The sequence below is a fragment of the Hypomesus transpacificus genome, chromosome 21 (assembly GCF_021917145.1).
Source record: "Hypomesus transpacificus isolate Combined female chromosome 21, fHypTra1, whole genome shotgun sequence".
Lineage (NCBI taxonomy): Eukaryota > Metazoa > Chordata > Actinopteri > Osmeriformes > Osmeridae > Hypomesus > Hypomesus transpacificus.
The window spans coordinates 5,733,424-5,746,590 of NC_061080.1; the positions used below are offsets into that span (position 1 = coordinate 5,733,424).

Below are 13,167 nucleotides of genomic sequence, written 5' to 3' on the forward strand. Positions count from 1 at the left end.
GCGACGGCAGCGCCGACAGCCGGCTGCCTTGAAGCTGAGAATGCCATTGGTTACTTCAAGTCAACCGGGCTGCAGGCGACGCCGGCGCTGCATGAAGTCGACAACATCTAATGACACCATACCCAGTTTCCGGTTTCAAAATAAAAGTCGACGGGGAAAAAAACGTTATAAAAAATATATCATTGGAAATATTTTGACGGGCCAAATAAAATCGCTGGCGGGCCACAATTGGCCCGCGGGCCGCCTGTTGCCGACCCCTGTACACTATTTAAAATAAAACAGTAGGATAACAGAAGCTATCTGAAAATAAATACACCAAATCTCTCAATTCTTGCAGGAATTGACGATGTTTTGGAGACAGCTAAAAGGCTAAAAGATAGTTTTGTTGTTTATTTTTTATAAAATCAGACCTAAACAAACCTTAATTTTCAGGACGTTGCAGTGCTGTAACCTGAATGTGCTGCTCGAGATGATATCATCCCTGTAGCTTAGTTTAGCCTATGTAGGTTGCGTGTGTATAGACCAATTATTTGTTTGTAAACAATCGGGATGCGCGCGCACTGTGGCTGCAGAAAACCGGGAAAGGATAGCATTTTAAATGGCAAAAGGACCACACGGATAATACAAATAGTTAGATTTAAAAAGACCAAAAGCGTCGAGGAGGACATGCCTTTAGGAGAGAAAGCGATTACCCAATGATCTGTCGCATCAGAATTTTGATTTGGGTCACGAAAGTCTTGAAATTTGAGTGAGAATTTCGCCCGGTACAGACCGCATAGTCGAGCGGCAACCATGTCTTCACGTCATGTCACAAAGTTCATAATTTTACACTTTTACAGTCAATTCTACATTTTAAAAGTCGAGCAGGGCAGCTTTCAAGAGATATGGGAATTCTGCTTTTAGTCAGCTGGTCCGATTATTTTTCTGATTTGTTTAAACTGGCAATCTGAGTGAGACTACATCCCATTTACACTGTTTTGAAGTTAGCCTCAGTCAGACTCGCTCACTGGCAGTGTGCACAATGTTGTATTTCACTCCATTCTACACCAGAAACGTCAGGGAGGACTGCCTAATGTAGATACGAGTCTGGTGAAGATTTCTCGGATTTCTTTAACCTGTCTGTTTCATTCGTCATTTGCCTGAGAAAAAGACCTCCGTCAGCCAGGTTAGTTTTGCCCGATCACTTGGACAGGCTATTTAAGGGTATCGGGGTCAAGTGACTTTTGTGCATAGACAAGTGAACGTAAATGTATTTGTCCAAAGGCCAAGAGCCTCAAAAAGTTAATATCAAGCCCTGCAATCCAGTGGCCAGAGATATATGATGACCTGAACGACACTCCAAGAGTAATAGAACGGGGAGAAGTTTGTCTTTTGCAACCCACATGCGCAGTTGAGCCTGCTTGACAGTTGTGTGATGTAGGGTGATAATTGGTCTATACAGCATGCGTGTTGTAAAAATGCAGTTTAACAGAAGCCTATCAATTACACCGCAGACTCCTGTGGCAAGCTGCTCATGTAGCTTTTTTTGTAGACTAGCTTTTAAACCCTTCTGTTAGCTTTCTTGGGCTATATCTTAAAGATAGCCTAAAAAAAGATTGTAAAACATATCAATAGGTCAAACAACAGCCAATCTTAACAATTGAAGTGCAGATGTGCAGTAGCCTAACCTTGTTTAGCGCTTCACATGCATATCTATAGCCAATCAACAACTGTATCGAAAAGAAGAGCAAAAGATTGTCCAATTAAAAACAATCCTGACGTGAATCCTTTTAAAGATGCAGTGTGAACAAATGAGCGAAAAGGTGCGCGCACAAGGGGGCGTATTGGTGGGTGACATTATACCGTCAATGCGCACAGCTTTCAGTATTCTGGTTAGCTGGTTCGACATCCTCTCGGAGACCACATGCAACTTTTTCCGAGCATTTTGATGATTACATTTTGCAGCGCAGCCGTTTATTTAACGTCTTGAACTAAAACCGATCGACGATGTCTCTCATTGAGGAATATGAGGAAGGAGAATACGAAAGGGCACCTAAGCGTCTCAAGACGATGGATGTTGAGGAAGGAGAGGATTTGGAGGAGGGGGAAGACTCGGATTCAGCTTCCGCCGGGCTGCTAGGAGACGAAGAGGATGCAACCGGGTCTGGCGGAGAAAACCGGGCCCGGTGGTCGGCATCCAATTATGTATCTGGAAGAAAGGTGGGTAGTTTTTCAGAAATCAGTTTTCTAGTGTTAGTTTTATTTTTCGGGGTTGGAGGGGGGGTGGCATAGTTTTTACATTTTTGCATCAATTAGTCTACAATTAAATCACTGAAGTGCGTACCCTATAAAACTAAGATTGACAAATGCATGTGCCTTAATTACACACATAAATAGCCCGCCAATGGATGTTGTTTGTTGTAAATGCAAACATGTTTATAAGAAGATGATTGTATAACTTATTTGGCAATTTGAGCTACACTGCTATTTAAAAGTGAACAGCGAGAACTTTCATGCAACGCATTACGTCTTGCATCAGAATCGTCCCTTCTTCATTGCTTTGACAAATTAAACTGCCATTTCGTACTTTCAAGAAACGGTTGACAGCCTTTTCAATTTGCCATATTGTTAAAAAAAAAAAGTGTATAGGCACATATGCTTCCTCCGTTTTGTATTGGCTACAGTGTAGTGTTTCCCAAAACACAGGACTTGGAGTTCGAAACAGACTGAAGACTGATATTTAACTTTGTTATACATAATTAGATTTCACATTAGTGTCCCCGACAGTCTGGCGGCTTGAAATCTATTTTGTCTGAATCTATGCTGCCCATACAACCATCATTCATCGTTTGATGAATCACTCGTCCCTTGAAGAACGGTGTCTAAATTTAGACTGTGTGGTGAAGGCCTTAAAATACGTATTTGAATGTTTGTTATGTTTTAAAATGGTACTAGCGGACTCTTGCCTTTTTCTTATACACAATCATAAATGAAAGGAAAAAAATAGGCTTCTGTAATGTCCCCACACCACGGTAACGAATAGGATTTCTCCCATAGCGCGTTGTTCATAAATATTTATGGGTGTTTGCATTGACATTTACAAAGCATGAACACACCGTGTTGTTTTAAACATGCTGAGAGTAGATTCAGAAACCCTTCTATATGTAGATCTCCAGTAGAGTCCAGAAATGAGAAATGCGGTTGTGCCTGTTCAGGATTCCAAATCGCACAGCGCGCACAATGGTTTGCATTAGGTGCATTCCCGCAGAAAGCTGCCAGAGAAATGTAATCGTTTGAATACAGAGTGGCAAAGGAACTCGGTAGTGTACTGTCTGCTTATCTGTCTCATTAGATGAAAAAGAAAAACACCATCCATGTAACAACTCGTCTTAAGTTTGCCGTCCTTAGAGGCACGTTGGGAAAAAAAACAGCCACACACGTAGCCTATATTGCTGTGGATTGTTGCATTGCAGCCTCAACGCTGACCAACGGGCAAAACCGTTGGATGTTGTCAAGCCTGCATGGATATTGCTTCGGAGCAACCCAGATCCCTTCTGCCTCACTTTGATAACTTAGTGAAATTGAGGCGAAATGACTTGGACAACCTGGACCATATTTGAATTAATCACCCACATGCAACCAGTTAACAACCTTTAGCACAGACTTATGATACCCCCAGTGTAAGGTACCAGCCTTCAGTTGTACACTCATACCTTTTTCTTGCCAAGAGGAAGAGGAAATGATCATTGTTTAGGTTTTGCAGTTCTCTTTAAAACAGTATCTCCACAGACTTGTGTGACATTGTCCTCTCGGAAGGGGTCTTCAGCACCTTAAGCAAGCATGTAGAACAAACCTAGGTGTCAGGATCCTGGCAAAATAATCACATCTAACCACACCGTTCCCCTCGCAGTGGGTGGGTATGTTTGATATAGTGAGATAGTTCGGGGAGGCCGGGAATGCCTGGGGGAGGCAGGGCCGCCCAAAAGGGGGAAAGCTTTTTGGGGCCCAGCGGTGGTGGGGCCCCAGCCATGATGCCAGCAATAATCATGTTCGTCCTAAACATTTTAAGAAATTATAACCAATTTTATTTTGAACTAAAATACTCACCATTACTTAAAAAAAGCAAACATTGTATTGTTGCTTTAATAAAATTTAGCCTGTTTCATAATGAACCCCCTCACCCCCAATTCTCCTAAAAATGGTATGAGTCGTTTTTTGTTTAGCAATGTCATTTATTGATCTAAGGTTAAGCTAATACTAATGTCAGAGTAGACTGCATTTCGTTGCTATGACAGGACCTGTTCAGAAATTGGCATATCAGAAAAGAAAAGAGCAAAAAAGGAGAGAGCTAGCAAGGCTATTAACCCCAAATAAAAGTAATTTAAAAAAAATTCCAGTCAATTTCGAAAGATGCTCCCAGCCAGGCTGCAGAGATGAGCAGAGCCACGATGCTAGCCAAGAGGAAGCTAATTTAAGCAAAGCTGACATTGAGAAAGTGCATGTTCTGCATTGCTCTGAGGATATTCTGCACTTTACATTAACCACTTAACTGTGGCAGGAGGAGAAAGGTCCTTAAGTAAAATCAAAATCATAAAAATGACATTCAAATACATTATAAAATACTTTGCATCCAGAAAGACAAGGAAGATGGCTGAATAATAGGCAAAGATGAAGGCAGGTAAATTGTATTTTATAGTAGAAAATGTGGTGTGAGTGTAGCAGATCTCAGTGTGTCAAATTGTTATTTTTATGTTTGTGTCTGGCCCGGCACCACACAAGTTGTTAAGGCCTCTCAGTTATATTGATTAAACTTTATGTTTACGTTTTAAAGATTTATTTATTTTGCTATAATGTAGCTCCCATCACTGAGTAAGTCTCTCTCAGTTTACATATGTTTTATGTAGGAGAGAGAGAGCACACATGTGCATGCGTTAATATAAGTAAAGACCTTTTACTGGACCTTTTCAGGGGCCCAGCCATTTCTATGGGCGGCCCTGGGGGGAGGGAAGGGGTTTGCATGCAAAAGAGCGTTAGTCCCGCCATGTCACCCGGTAATGCCTGGTCGGCATCGTGCTGCCCCGTAACAATGCTGACAAACATCTGTGCCCGGTTTGGAATGTAGGCCTACTCCAAGATCCGAGGCAGATGGGGTGGAGAGTGAGTCACTAGATGTGGAGGTCCCTCGATGGTGCCACAGGCTGCAGAGCCCAGCCGTTCGCTTGGAGATAACTCCACGGCAACCGCACTAAGAAATGAGCTATTGATTTTGAATTGCTAATGTGTGCGTCTGAGAAATGAGATGTAGTGTGGATCCAAGGGTGCCAACTTCTCTAGTCTTGTTTGAAAAGCTGGGATTGTCTTTGAGAGCAAAAATATGTAATGTATGTATATATGTACAGTGCTGTGCAGAATTCTTTACACAAATGTTGCCTTATATAATATTTTTAGTCTTCTGTATTTCTGCGGCAGTTAAAAAGAGCAATTTATTTACTATTTTTTTTAGTCTTTTCATTTAATTATTTCTTTTTTTCAATTTTTTTTTACTTTTCTTAAAACTTTTCTTGTACCTAAGACTTTAGCACAATACTGTATATCTGACACAGATAATAATCCACAAACCTCTCTTAAATCAAAATTCTGAGCATGTGAACAAACTCAAAACATGCTCTGAGTCACACTGAAGTAATGATCATAACCCATTAAAAGTAGGCTGTAGAATCTGAAGTATGTGTCTAACCAAGAACCTGGTGAAAAACATATTCTTTACATGCTTCTAGACTTTGAAAATAGCTTACTGAAGGTCAGTGTGCAGACTGGCATTTTACCAGCACCAGACAGATTCAGTATGAGACCGGCCTCAAGACATGTCCAGAGTTGAAATCGCTGTTTTCGATCCTTTCTCAAAATGTCCCTTTCCCCATGTCAAAGGCACTCTCTTCAATTCCTCCTTACGCACACGTCAGACATGCCATCTGCTGACCTCGCAGGAAATACTGCTACCTATGACAGATGCTGAAGAGGTCTTAAGTTGCTGTGGCTTTTTTTGTTTGTTCTTTTTCTTAGGCTGTTACTCTCATGCAGCAAAGGAAGCCTTCAGCTGATGCTATCTTTCTGTTGTCGTTGTTTGTGCCCTCATTGAGCTTGTATTTTGAGGCCCTGAAGCCTCCGTTCGTGGTGTTTGAAGCAAATCTGAGTAGTGTTTCATTATTGTCTCCTCCCTATGTTTCCATCCTCCTCCGTTATTCCATATTTGTTTCTTATTCTTTCTTTCTCCTGCTGACAAGCTATTGGGCAGATTTCCACTGTGTTGATTTTATCAGGAGTCACTAAAGAGCTTATAAATTACACCCAGTCAGGGCCCTGAACATAAAAAATGTCTCCACCTTCCCCTCATCCCTCTCTTATATCACTCTTCTTTCACTACTCTCCTCATCTCTTGCTCTCTCCTTCTTGCTGTCTAAAACCTGTCTGGTTTTCTTCTTGTTTTTCATTGAGTGACTGTTCCTAGTGAAAGCCTCAACATTGACCACTGTCAAAAAAAAACTATTTTGTCTCAAAAAACAAATAGAACTAGCCAAACCTCAGAGATGCACCAAGTCTCAAATGTACCAAAACACAATATAATAGAGTATCTTGTGTGTCCAAGATAAACATAGACATTGAGTCAATATGACAATGTTTAAAGCTCCCACTGTACTTTATTACCACCAGGAAAATTCTGTGCGATTTGTTTTTGCTAAAGATAAAAACGGATAACTTGGGGAAGCTCCAAATACCACTCTTTTCATCCTCAGCACACGCAGCTCTTCTTCAATTTATACCCTTGGTGGGCCTGTGAGCCACAGAAATCTCACAGCGTCTTTGTCTCTCTCTGCTAGGGATATCTGCAGGAAAGATGTCTGCCATTAATGCGATCTCATGTAGTCTGAACTTTATCAAAATGCTGAGCAGATCCGGATTCAGGTTCGGTCCTGTGAGTAGTCATTGAGGGATGGACAGCCATCTTCATTGGACGAGGCATCAAACACTACTCTCAGTTTTGTCGTCACCTTATCTTCTCAGAGTACTGCATGGTGAGGTAAGAAGTATTTTAGGTTGTCTGCGCTTGATGTGTTGTCCTTGGGTACTTCCTCTGCCATATCCTGTTGTAAGTAGTCCTTTACTACTTCATTGTATCTGCTGTACAACGTCACATCGTTCTTCAGTCTTCTCTTCAGACCTTCAAACCGTTTCTTGGTGATTCTATAGTTGTCTTGGAGTTCTGAAATTTCTCATTTCCATGGCAACTCCACGTGGTATCGCCCATCTTTGAAGGTGGTTGTTTCCTCTAACCTCTGTAGAGCCTCGTTTCCCTCTGGGTTCTGTGTTTTCTCGCTTACAATACCCAGAGACTCAAACTCCCAGAATGCATGCAGTTTTTTGGAGACTAGTGTGTCTTCATCAAGTGGGATGAACATGCAGGTTGCCTCGGCGACACTTGACATGGACATGGGTCCCTGCACAGACCATCCAAAGGTGCTCTCTAAAGCAGCTTCAAGCCCTTCACAAGGTTTTCATGTATGAAGCTTCTCTGACAAACTCCATCTAGTAAGCAACGAGCTATCTTCCTGCCCAACGGGCCTTCAACTCATGCCTTTGCCGTTTGTAGCAACACACTGTTCTGTCCATTTGGTTTCATCTCCACTGAATGGGGAGTTACTGAGGAAACAACAGCATCTGTATAAACAGTAGTGGGCTGCACCTCACTCCTCTTACCGGTACACACAGCAATATGATGCAGGGCTGCCAACATTTAAAAAAACCTTGGCATGAGATATTTGTCCCCCCCCCCCCCCCCACCCCCCACCCCCCCCGAGGCGAGGATTCGCGAGCTTCACCCCCCCAAGACGAGTTTACACGGCTGTTTGCGCGTCAATGTTGGTCATCAAGATGGTGCCGACGAAGGCAGCCGCGGTAGCTAGGTGCTTTTTTGTATTTTATATTGTATTTTATACTGTAAATTGGCAACTTATATTTTATGGCAACTTATATTTTATTTTATTGTATATTTTATAGTGCTGTCAGTTTAACGCGTTATTAACGGCGTTAACGCAAACCCAAATTAACGGCGTCAATTTTTTTATCGCACGATTAACGCTCTTTTTGGCCTAGCAAACTTTGTAGTTTTTTTTCACATGCTGTTGCAACAACTACCGAAGTTAGAAAAACTACAGCACCACACCGGATCTAGCTAGACCGGAAACAAAACAACAGGCACGCCACACACTTGTTTGGCTTGCGATCCGGCTAAAGCGTAGTAGCAGAGCCCGTTTACGGATATGAGACATTCTCTGGTAGTAGGTTAACGTTACGTTTTGAGTTGATGGCGAGCGCGAGACGCCGAAATGGATGCCAATAAGATTCTGAATGGAAAGTTTACTTTTAAAAAGTTGCCAAATGGTTCCATTGACAAGACCAAAGTGATCTGTGTGTTTTGTCGTTGTAAACTGAGCTATCATCGCAGCACGTCCAGTCTGAAATACCACTTGATGGCCAAGCACACAGATGATGCGAATTCTCCGCCCCCTCGTCAAAGCCAGGCGATTGCAATGTTGTTTTCAATAACAAAAAATATTTGCACGAAGCAATCCGAACCACTTTTCCATGTTGATAAGAGCATTACAATTTGAAAAAAGAATGGGACAAAAAGAAATCAAGGGACATTTAGAATAGATAAAAATGTGCGATTAATTGTGATTAATCGCGAGTTAACTATGACATTAATGCGATTAAACATTTTAATCGTTTGACAGCACTAATATTTTATTTACATTGTATTCCACTTAGTATTGCTAGTTTATGTATCCTTAGTATAGTTAGACCATATCTAAATTAAGGATTCCTATATGTTTATTGTATGCACCTTCCTGCCAAAGCAAATTCCTTGTCTGTGCAAACTTTCATGGCAAATAAATCCCTTTCTGTTGCTTCACTCCGTTAACCTGCGCGTCGTCCGTTACTGTTTACAATGTTAGCTTGGCTACTTGTTTGGCGTTGCCTTTTCAGCGTGAAATACACAAGGTATGACGTGAGAGCGTGAGAAATGGTTGAAATGAGTGTCACACGGTGAAACCGTGAGAGTTGGCATCTCTGATGATGTCTGCTTCTACATGTTGCACATGATACATCTTTGACTTTACAGAATTTTGCTATGTGTTTCTGTTCCTGACATACAAAGCATCTTCCCATTTTCTTCAGTTTTTCCTTGCGTGTAACAACATTGTGGTCAGGGCAGTTTTCAGATTTTTGGGCTGCACTGTCACAGAATAGACAGTTTTGTTCCTTCTGGCTGGCTGTATGCAGTGCCGCAGCAGATGGCATGTTGGGTCTTTTTGATTTCATTTCATCTGAGGAGCATGACTCATTCCATGGTTTGCTCTCTTTCTATTGGTTGCATGATCTTGTCATTTGTGCCTCTCTCTCCCTGCTCTGAATCTCCTTCTGTAGGAAACTGACGATCTCAGCTACTTCCCATTCCTCAACTAGGCCTACTCCCATTTGACAACTATAGTCAAGAGCTATGTCCTGTGGAATCATCTGCAGTAAGATTGGGCATTATAGGCTTCCATAGATTTCTGATACTACACTATACTTTCACATTCATCATATAGCTGCCTCAATGCATTTAGGTCAGAGGATTTATTCACAGGAGTGAGATTCAGCAGCTGAGCACTAACCACAAGATCTTTCCTTCCAAATCTTCTCTTGAGCAGAGCGATTGCATCATCGTAGTTGCTGTCTGTTATCAGTCCTGCTACTGCTTCTGCAGCTGGTCCAGCGAGATATGTTTTCAGATAGGTAAACTTCTCTTGCTTACACAGTGAATCATTGTTGTGAATAGCGGTCTCATACTGGCTCCAAAACTCCTGCCACATACTGACATCTCCATAGAATTGGTCAATAATCAGCTTTGGTAGCCTTACTGATTGTGTCTGTGATCTGTTTGAGTTAGCGTCACTCACCCGTGCTTGTAGTGTATTGAGGTCCTGTGTTTTCTTTATCATTCTTTGTGCACGGCTCTTCAGTAGGATAACGCGCTCTTTGTAATCCTCCGTGTTTGCAATCTCCACCTCCAATCTGTCCAATGGCGTTAACTGTTCAATTCCACGATCAAGTTCAAGCAAGCTGTCTTCCTTAGCTGATAGCAATTCCAACAATGTACTCAAGTGGTCGGTATCTGCATTTGACTGGGTTATTTCCACGTCAATCTGATTCAAAATCCGTGTTGTGGCACCTCGAATGGTACCCCGCTTTCATATCATTCTTTCTGCTTCATGCCGATGTTTTCCTCAGCCATTTCAGCCGCTTCATCCCTACGATCTTCGTTGCGGCTCATACTTTTCCCGTTTTTCGGCACCAAAATATAGATTAACTATCTTCAAAAGTAATGACTCGGGACGTTAGGTTTCAAATGAAGCTTCTTTTAGTAACAATACTTGTTCACGTTACATTTAACGGAAAAGTCAGGTTATTCACTTGTCATCTGAACATAACTGGCGCGTTCTAGCCACTTCCTGTCGCAAGGCATTCGGAACTTGCAGTCAAAGGCGTAATTCAATATTAACCAATACAACAATATGGATGTAGTTCTCTCAATCATCAACATACAAATTGTAATATCATTACATATGTAAATAACTTTAGATACAGCTCAATAAATTAACTAAAACATTAACTTTGTAATCCATTAAAGTTGTCACGACTGTACTGAGGACCCAAACGCACGACACACAAGGTTCTGGGTGTGCGCAGATTTTATTTGAGAGAGGGATGGGGAGGACGGTTGAGGGTAACTGGTGGATGGTGGAGTGGGGTACCGGTAGGAGGACTGGAAGCGGTGATCTGGTTGAGACAGAAACAAGGTCAGCACAAAAACAGGCGTAGTCTTGTCACAAAAACACAGAAAGCCAGGAATACAGACGTGGGGTCGGTGATTCAACAAACTGGCGAGTAGTGGGTGACAATCCGGGGTTTAAGAGCTGTGGTGTTGATAAGGGAATGAGCCGCAGGTGAGTTGAGTTACCGGGAGGGAGTGAAGAAGTGGAATGGATGACTGGACCTGGAAGAAACAGATTAGAACCCGGTCTGGCCTAGGCCGGGGTCATGACAAAAGTTACAACACAGGGAGAAGAGCAGTGGGGAAAGGACGCAGCCCTGAGGAGATCCGGTGCTGATGGACCGGTAGTCAGAGAAGTGTCAGAGACGTGTGTAACAACCAGGTGCAAACATTCTATAGAATGGTTCAAAGTTATTCAGATTCTTTGAACTTTATTCAGATTCTGATGCGTTCCTTGTGAATGACAACCCATGAAATAATCTAATCTAATAAAAAATAAAGTCCTTACATGTACAGAACCAAGGAAGTCTAGTTGAACAGTTCCCTCAGAAAAAAGAGGCAAGAGTTGTAGCACATGCGAATGTTTTGGCATTGTGGGATGTCTGTTACAATATTTAATGAATCTCCAAATGTATAAAAGTCAACAGACTGGTAGACTTTCTTAAATCACACACTTCTGCCTACATCCCCAACTGAGCAAGGCCAGGCAGCAGTCTTCATATGAGCTCCGTTGACCCGTCTGTGCATACAAATTTGATGTTGAGACTGCAGCTGACAAGAAGAAGAGGAGGAGGGATAGGGGTGTAAGGAGGTGTGTGGCAAAGTTAAAGATAGCATTGGGTCGAGCAGGAGGGGTGTGGGTGGGGGGGCTTTAACTACACCACTGTGGTCTCGCCATCATCTTCAGAGGGAGTCGAGCAAAGCTTGAAAGGCTGCTCCCCCCTCCCCCGACGGCAGTTCTTAAGAAGACGGGAGGCAGGCTGCGTGGCAGGCAGGGCTCCCAGGATGCCCTACTTAGCCGCCGTAGCGCTGCAGGGTGTTAATTCTACTCCAACCTGCTCCGACATCTGAGATCTTGACGGAGGGCCGTTCCTTCCTGTTCCTGCAACTTTAATTATTTGACATCTTATGTAATCAGAGAATAACTTATGCTGACCTTGACTTAAAAAAAAGATTTCTTAATTTTCTGAATTTTTTTCCCCATCCATTCCAAATATGGAAATAAAGCTTAGTGGTGTAGACTGGTTTAGGCCCGACCACCATCTACAAAGCTACCAACAGGTGGATTAACCAGTCTACTGTCTAAGGTTTTCTACATGTCCTTTACACTCATTTGAATGTTCCTGATGGCGGTAAATGTCACACAGAGATAAATGCTCTCTTGCCTGTTCTGAGAACGCGTTCAAAGCCAGAAAAGGGCCTACTTTTCATGTTTGCCGTAGCAAATATGAGATCCGACTTGAAAATCGCCAGTAATATGTTTGTGAATTTGTGACGAATCTGGTGATAGAAGCAGAATGATAGGTGCACGCACAGCTGGGGAACCAGTTGAATTGGGAACCAGTTGGGACGTAACACCGGCGAGCCATTAAAAACAACTTGGAAAGTGAAGATGAGGGGCAAGAAGAACATCAAAAGGCTAATATCCCGGCAAATGTCAACGTCAAAAGAAGTAGGGCATTGACTCCAATCACAGGCGTAATAACTACTCGGCTTGCTTGGTGAGGAGAGAACACTCGTGGGCAAACATTTTTAATCAGCTGCATGCTCTTAAAGAACCGTTTTTGATGTTCTTCTGACTGTGGGCAGGACACAAAGGGCATGGGCAGCTGACATATGGGTGGTTTTAGAGTTTCCTCCAAGCTGCTTGATGACTGTAATCACCGCTCTACTGTAATTTATTCTTTGCCGGGGCTCTTTTCAAGTAGTAGGGTGGCAATGCAAGGCAATGCGGCAATGCAAATTTCAAGTAGAGGTTCGGCAATGTGTGGAGGGATAACAAAGTCATGATTGAACTCATAAAGGTCGGTTGTGTGGTGTTGACACGTTCTTTCGTCAAAGTGGCTCGTTGTCGCGTTCCTGGGTCACAGGGGCGGCGCCAGAACATTTTTTATGCAGGTGCTGAGGGGGTGCTAGATAATTGACACGGGGAGATGCAATTATATATATATATATATATATATATAATTATAATATATATATAATGGCATCTTTTTTCCCATTCATTTTATTATTTTCGAATCAGCTTAATCTTGGTAACTTCCTCCACAACAATAAATGATGGTTTAGGGTTGTCTCCATGAAAACAATAA

General features: G+C 42.4%; 1 protein-coding gene across 1 annotated transcript in view; it reads left to right on the plus strand.

The window, feature by feature from the left end:
• Positions 1-1,471: 1,471 nt before the first annotated feature.
• Positions 1,472-13,167, plus strand: part of LOC124483375 (heterogeneous nuclear ribonucleoprotein L-like) — a 72,123-nt gene continuing 60,427 nt past the window's right edge. Inside the window, exon 1 of the mRNA XM_047043796.1 lies at positions 1,472-2,199. Within this exon, the coding sequence (XP_046899752.1) occupies positions 1,987-2,199 (213 nt within the window). The 5' untranslated portion in view covers positions 1,472-1,986. The remainder of the gene's footprint in view (positions 2,200-13,167) is intronic.